General features: G+C 35.2%; 1 protein-coding gene across 5 annotated transcripts in view; it reads right to left on the minus strand.

Annotated features, from left to right (window-relative positions):
• Positions 1-7,988, minus strand: part of ELF2 (E74-like factor 2 (ets domain transcription factor)) — a 105,830-nt gene that overhangs the window by 12,603 nt on the left and 85,239 nt on the right. For 3 of the 5 annotated variants that reach the window (XM_008584933.1, XM_008584932.1, XM_008584935.1), the window contains 2 exons: positions 3,650-3,763; positions 1,100-1,273 (listed from right to left, as the gene is read on the minus strand). In XM_008584933.1, the coding sequence (XP_008583155.1) occupies positions 1,100-1,273; positions 3,650-3,763 (288 nt within the window). The remainder of the gene's footprint in view (positions 1-1,099; positions 1,274-3,649; positions 3,764-7,988) is intronic. The other 2 variants (XM_008584934.1, XM_008584936.1) reach the window with 1 other exon arrangement.

Raw genomic sequence — 7,988 nt, forward strand, 5'->3', positions numbered from 1 at the left:
TTTTTTTTTTTTTGTCTTTTTTTCCGTGTCCGGCAACGGATCGCAACCCTCAGTGTCACCCCCGTACCGGACCGGGACCGGCAACGGGATCGCAACCCTCGGTGTTGCCCCCGTGCCTCGCTCAGCCAATGAGCAGGAACCGGTCTGTATGTGGGATCCGAACCCTCGGCGGGAGCGCCTCTGCACTTCCCAAGCGGTGCACTAGCGCAGTGCGCCACCGGGCTGGCCCCAGGAAAGGACCCACTTTTACTGCCCGTTTCCTCATGATGTTGGAGATATGCTGGAGCCTTGTGCCTCACCCATTGGTTTCAGGTGAACAGAAGTTTCAGTGGAGTCAAATAATAAATGAAAATGTTCTTTACTGGGCTGGCTGGCTAGCTCTGTTGGTTAGAGCTTGGTGTTAAAAATACCGAAGTCAAGAGTTCAGATCCCCATACAGGCCAGCCTCAAAAAATAAGAAAGAAAATACTCTTCTCTTTACCCACTGGTGAGTTCATACCAATTAGAAGTCTCTATTAGCCATCTTAGTGTTTTAAAGCAGAAGGTATGGAGAAGAAAATAGTATATGGCTTTTTAAAACAATGTCCACAAAAGAGGGAGAAGGCAAGACTATGAAAAATGTGAAAATTTAAAAAGATTTTTTTTTAAAGTAACCAAATAGTTATAAAAAGATCAGAAAGTAGAAGGAAGAAAGGGTAAGACAAATGTGCAAGGAATCTCTGATCTTTCTTGTATGTGTCCAACACCCGTTACAATCTCATTTCCAGGTAAGTACCTTCAGGGCTTAAATACTAACTCCTTTAAACAATATGAATATGTAAAAATACAAAATTAAAATCTTAACTTGTGGATTCTTTTAGAGTATCTAGTTAAGGTAACATCAATAATATAGCATATATTATTTCCTGGCCCCCAGCCCCCTTTAAGCCAGTCAAATTTAACAGTAGGGGGTTGTATACCAACTTTAGTGACACTAATGTTAGCAAGTTTTGATAACCCAATACCATCAGACCAGCCTATATTCTATGTCCCTTGATGGGAAAAAAAGATACCACAAAAATTTCATCTGCTTTCTCAGAAATTTATAAATATACTCTACCTTTTTTCTTTTTCATTGGTTCATGGCTATCTGGTGATGTAGGAATAGGAGAGGTATCCATTGGTTCAGACTCTTCAGTTGACACCTCCACTACAGTTTCTGTAATGACATCTGGCCTCATAGCAGCATGGATAAATTCTGGAGTTGATACACAAGGAGGGACAAACACTTCCACTATAAAAAAAAGTTGAAAAATTAAGATTTCCCACCCCCATTAATGTTTCTTATGAGGACAGTTCAATATTTCAGAAGAGGTGAGGTCTAGGACAAGAATTTAACACTGAAGGATTTAACTTGCTAAACATTCAATATGATCTAAAGTATACAAATAAAATCAACTTGAAGGAAATATTAATCTTTTGGGTAAGGCAAAGATCACTGAGTAGTCACCCCCCCACTTTCTTCACACTTAGATACTTTCAAGCTCAGTGTAGAAGAACTTTGAATTATTTTGACAGTTGGGAAGACATTTGAAAATAAAATAATAGGGGCCGGCCCAGTGGCGCACTGCTACAGTGCGCCACCTCCTGCCGAGGGTTCGGATCCCACATACAGACCAGTTCCCGCTCACTGGCTGAGCGAGGTGTGGGAGCAACACCGAGGGTTGTGATCCCATTGCCGGTCCCGGTCCAGTACGGGCGCGACACTGAGGGTTGCGATAAAAGAAAAAAAAAAGAAAGAAAAGAAAATAATAGTATAATAGTGAGTTCTTAGAGTTCTTAATAATTACTTTTGGTACACATATCCATCAGTATTCTTTAACTAGATAATATGTGCACGTGGTACAAAATTTTAAAAAGGAAAGAAAAGAAAATAATAGTATAATAGTGAGTTCTTAGAGTTCTTAATAATTACTTTTGGTCCACATATCCATCAGTATTCTTTAACTAGATAATATGTGCACGTGGTACAAAATTTTAAAAAGACTTGTAAACACGTATTCAGTAAAAAGTAAGCACCTATAGTTCAATTTATAATAAGAAAAGGAAAACCTGCTTGTTACAGATCAATGAATATCATCTTTCAATATTTAAAATTTTATTTAATGGAACAGTCCTGATGTTTTGAGTCACTAAAACAGTACAAACAGATTGTTATCTGGTATTCTATTATGAACAATAACATTCCTCTAGCTTCCTTCCAATATACATGAATAATCAGGTTACAGTATTTCTATTTCAACTAAGAGATATAGTTAATACATACTATCATGGATTAACACATTCACCAATAATGTACTAATTTTCTTCTCATATCCCTGAATAATACATGAGATTCCTATTCCAATTTAAAAAGCACAGTTGCTCTTAGCATTTATTGTAAATCTCTATGAGAAGGGGCAAATCTCACTGTATCAAGTCAAATAACATTTGGACATTAAATTTAAATTAGAGCAAATTAAAATTAGCACAAAATTACTACCAAAGTCAGTCTTTAAAAAAAAAAAAAAAAAAAAAAAAAAAAAGAGGGGGGGGGGGGGGGCTAGTCGGTTAGCTAACTTGGGTAGAAGCATGGGCCTCATAACACCAAGATCAAGGGTTCAGATCCTAGTACTGGCCAGCGGCCAAAAAGAAAAAAAAAAAAAAAGAGGGGGGGGGGGGGGGCTAGTCGGTTAGCTAACTTGGGTAGAAGCATGGGCCTCATAACACCAAGATCAAGGGTTCAGATCCTAGTACTGGCCAGCGGCCAAAAAGAAAAAAAAAAAAAAAGAGGGGGGGGGGGGGGGCTAGTCGGTTAGCTAACTTGGGTAGAAGCATGGGCCTCATAACACCAAGATCAAGGGTTCAGATCCTAGTACTGGCCAGCGGCCAAAAAGAAAAAAAAAAAAAAAGAGGGGGGGGGGGGGGGCTAGTCGGTTAGCTAACTTGGGTAGAAGCATGGGCCTCATAACACCAAGATCAAGGGTTCAGATCCTAGTACTGGCCAGCGGCCAAAAAGAAAAAAAAAAAAAAAGAGGGGGGGGGGGGGGGCTAGTCGGTTAGCTAACTTGGGTAGAAGCATGGGCCTCATAACACCAAGATCAAGGGTTCAGATCCTAGTACTGGCCAGCTGCCAAAAAGAAAAAAAAAAATGTTTTTTAAAGTTATTAAAAGAAAAAAAAAGCAGGGGACCAAAAGAAAAGGAAAACTTGCAGGCTGAAGGAAGTACGAAAATTATGTAAGTTCCCTCCTTTCTCTACTATGGATGGTTCTTGGAGTTACTGCCTATCTATCACTGAACAAAGGACTGAAAGTGGTCATAGGAGGCAACTGCCCCAATCTGCCATACTCGTAAGGATTACAAAGGCTTGTAATTTAACTAGAGTTAAGGAAATAGATATAATAGTATAAATAGCTATTTAATAAATATTCATCTGTCTATAGTGGCCATTTTCTGTATCTTTTATTATGAAAATTAAATATTTAAAGTATTTGAGATTTACGGACTTTGACAAAGATCAATTATTGCTGTCAGGTACTCATGAATAATAGACCTTTGAGAACTCTATCTTCATTCTAGATATATGAAGTAATGTGATATGTTTTATATAAAAATGAACAGTTCACGTACCAGGACTTCTTGAATCTCTCAGGCAGGTAGGAGATTCCATATGAAGCAGGGCTTCAGCAGCTTCAATTGTCTTATCTGTACAGTGTGCATTACTGCTATGAACTGATGCTTCCACTGGTGGAAAAATAAGTCCTACTCAATTAAAAATGTACTAAACACATTACTAAACTAAAACACATTACTGTATAAGAAATAAATATAAATTAACTTCCATGTGAATAACTCTAAACAAGCCATTGATACATTAGTCTATATAAATTATTTACAGAAATAATTTAAAAACCAAAATAAGCTAGTATCTGCTCTTTGTAAAATAAATGTTGATTATTAAAGCTACCAATGAGGTTGATTAGAAATTACTGTCAAGTTTCTGAATCTTATATAAAGGAAAACAAAGACTCTTGAAATTTGAACCCTGCATCAATTTTAGGCCAAAATTTAATTTGGGGATGGGGGGAAAGAAGGATTATAGATTAACAATCCTGTGAGGTCAACTGTGTGTTTTGATGTATTGCCACTAAAGCCAGAGGTAACATCCCTGCCTGGAGATGAATAACAACACATATTAGCTTTAGTGCCAGAGCACTTGGGAATTTTCTTCACAATAATCTTGCTCTCCTCTTAGAACCTCACAGGATTTTGCTGGGTTTTACCTAAGAAATTTTTTTTAAGAGAGTCTCTATTTTTCCCCCATGAAGGCTTTTCTAATTCCACCATCCTCTGTACTTCTCTTCCAGCTCTTCTTTTTATGTTTTGCTGATTAAGTTACTTGTGAATCAGTAAAGTGTACAGCAGTGGTCTGGGTTTTCAGATCCAACAGCTTGGGTTCTAGTCTCTGCCACTTATTATTTCTGTTATACTAGGCAAGAAATTTACTCTCTTAACCCTCAGTTTCCTCTTTCACAAAACAGGAATATTACTTACCTCACATAGTTGTGAGAATTAAGTGAAGTGATTCCCATAAATATCTTAGCACAGTGCCTGGCATATAAATAAGAACTCAATAAATGGTGATAATGTCTCATCACTCCTGCAAGACTATAAGCTCCTTGAGGTAGGGGGAGCAGACCTATGTTAACCCATCTTTACATCTGCTATAGTTCCTAATATAGACTTTTCATATAGTAAACACATAAATATTTATTTTATGTAATGAATTAAGGACAACCCACTAATCTTACAAGAAAATTGGCAATTCAAGAACAAACTTCTTAATGATATATTAATCTCACATCCTTACTTAAAATATTGACATTTACTTGGTTGGGAAGAAGTTACAAAATGTGAGTATGTAAGTTTCTAATTTGAGAGATTTTTCTCAAGATGTCTCTTTAAGGAACTAAAAGTAAATGTTTATACAAATTTCATAAAATCATGTTACAAATTCACAAGCACTACACACTAAAGATATGAATCTTTTAAAACTGTTTCCAGGAAATTTTTATGGGGAAAAACAATCCACTTAGTCTCAAAACTAACCAAATGCTAAAGCCTCAGCCTTAAATACCAGTTATTTGGAGAGCATTTATTTTTAAAAAATCCAAGGACTGTTTTACCACCTGTTGCACATCATCCACACTCTCAACCAAGGTACTGGGTCTCTCCAGTTGCTCTTTCCATTTATGGAAATCTGCTCAAAGCTAAATGGTTCCAGAGAGGCAGCCAAACCTCTAAGTAAATCTATCTTTAGGTGACCCTGCTTACTCTTATCTGCAGCTTCACTGAAGCAAAGGATTCAATCAGCTCTTCTAGCTCAACTTTAAGAAACTCAATATTATGAAGTATAAAATATATTACCATTCTCAAAAAAAATTTTTCAAAGTTCCTCCCTACAATACTCACACTAAAGAACCTTAGAAAGCAAATTCTTACATTTAAAAAATTTATTCTAGGAACCATTCTCTTTAAAGTCTGCTTGTGTTGTAATTTAGTTGTTGTCTTAGGTGCTATTAATAAACCATCCTGAGTAAACTAATTCCTTATGTAATTGTATTAAGATACACACTAAAAACTCTACCACATTAAAACCAGAGCTACAAGTATTCAGTAATAATACAGCAATAGAATATTACCACATTTTTAATGTTTTAAGGTAAAAACAAAATGAAATTTGTCTAACAGTTACATTTTATGGGCCCTGAATTCTTATGTTTGAGGTACATTTTCAAAACCATGATTTCATGTTTAGTTTGTTATGTCAGTGGAAATTATTTCTTAAAAGTGTATTTTCTTGTTCATATTTCTGGCCTCAACCTCTCCCTTCCCCCCCAAATTCAACATATTACATCTCCAAAATATTTTATATTTACAGAGTAAAATAAATGAAATAATACAAACTTAATAAAAAAACTTCCTAATTCATACTTCAAATTTAGGATGAGAATATTATATATGCATAAATTATCTCTGAATTATCAATCAGAAGATCTAATACTCTAGGTACAATCAACAAACTGTCATTTACCATGTGCCAGTCCCTGCACTATAAACCTGAGATACAAGTGTGAATGGACCTCTGGCTTCATAATAGTTCAGACAGCATCAAAAAAAACATAAGTAGAAGTAAAATATTCCCAAATTAAATTAAAGTGTAAAATAATTTAAAGTTACTCTGTAAGCAAGCTAATAGAGCTTGTTAAAAAGAGCACTGATTTCTTTTTTTGGTTATAATTTTACTTCTTGTCATTTTTATTTACTAACTCAACACTAAACACAAACAAAAATCTATGAGCCCACTCACAGATTAGTTTACAATAATATACCAATGAGTTTCCAAGAATACTTCACCCATTTTGTAAGAGTGAGCACTATCTTTTTACTTTTGTTGACATAGTAATTTGATAGAAATTTTAAAAATATTTCTATTCAAATTTCTATACTTTTTTAAAGCTTTTCAATACTAAAATTTAAACTAAAATTTTGCACAATTCTTAAGGATAAACATGAATTTAACAGTGTTGTGCAATCAAAGTAAGCAAACTACAAGCAAGAGCTGAAAAACAAAATTTCCTCATCTCTTATTTAAAACTTGATTTACTGGTATCTTTCTAGATCTGTGTATGAAATTTATGGGAGGAAAAAATAAGCAACTCATTTTAAAAATAGAAACAATGAAGCTAAAAGTAATCTGACAGGTATCATTCTGTAGTTACCACTAGCAGTTGGTATTGCTGGTCAATCTTTTTTCAAGAAATAAAATGCATCAAATAAATTTCAAAAACTATCTTAATTTTAATTATAGTGCAAAAAATAAAATTTGCTTATGCCCTCATTTACTATTGGTGAAAATCTTCTTGTTCCATTTCTGTCCTTCTAATTAACCAGTGTTTGTACCGTAGACTATTCCATACTCACTCAACAGCTGTTACAAAATACCAAACTTGGTAATTAAGTGTGACAAGAGGCAGACCTCTCAGCTTTGCATAAGAGAATGCTGGCAATGGATCCAGCTCAAAACAATGTTCTCAAGTCAAAAATAAAATTTAGAAGCAATTTAGTCAGGGCAATAGAAACAAATTAGAAAACACTAGTGGTATTCCCCTACAAGCAACACCAAAAACTAATATTACAAGGTCATCACTCCACTACTGCACCTGATTTACCAGTTTATCTATCCTCTACTGCCCAAAGGCTGTAACAGTAATAGGTGGATGAATACAAATGAATGCAATGAAATGGGGAAAAGGTAAAAAAAAAATGTCTGGGACACTCTACCTTTACCTTGACCTTATGTAATCAATATCATTGTCATAGGGTATAAAAGGGAAAAAGAACTAAAATTATTTTCTAAACCACAGCTGTCCAATAAAAATATATGCCACATATAATTTTAAATTTTCTAGTAGCCACATTTCAAAAAGTAAAAAAAGTGAAATTAAGGGCCGGCCCCATGGCTCACTCAGGAGAGTGCGGTGCTGGTAGCGCTGAGGCCAGGGGTTCGGATCCTATATACGGATGGCCGGTGCGCTCACTGGCTGAGCGTGGTGCCGAGGGTTGTGATCCCCTTACCGGTCAAAAAAAAAAAAAAGTCATATTAATACCTTTCATTTAACCCAGTATATCCAAAATATTGTCATTTCAACATGTAATCAATATAAAGAAGTTTTCCACTGCTTTAATTTTATATTCTTAATTAAAATTAAATAAAATTAAAAATTCAGTTTCTCAGCCACATTTCAAGTACTCAGTAACCACATATAGCTAGTGGCTACCATGTTGAACAGTGTAGCCCTAAACAACACTAATTCAGGTAGTCTCAAACTTTTTTGGTCAGAGGACCCTTTTACACTCAAATTATGAAGAACCTCAAAGAAATTATATAGATAACTATATAGTTATC

This window comes from Galeopterus variegatus, unplaced genomic scaffold, assembly GCF_000696425.1.
Source record: "Galeopterus variegatus unplaced genomic scaffold, G_variegatus-3.0.2 Scaffold3408, whole genome shotgun sequence".
Classification (NCBI taxonomy): domain Eukaryota; kingdom Metazoa; phylum Chordata; class Mammalia; order Dermoptera; family Cynocephalidae; genus Galeopterus; species Galeopterus variegatus.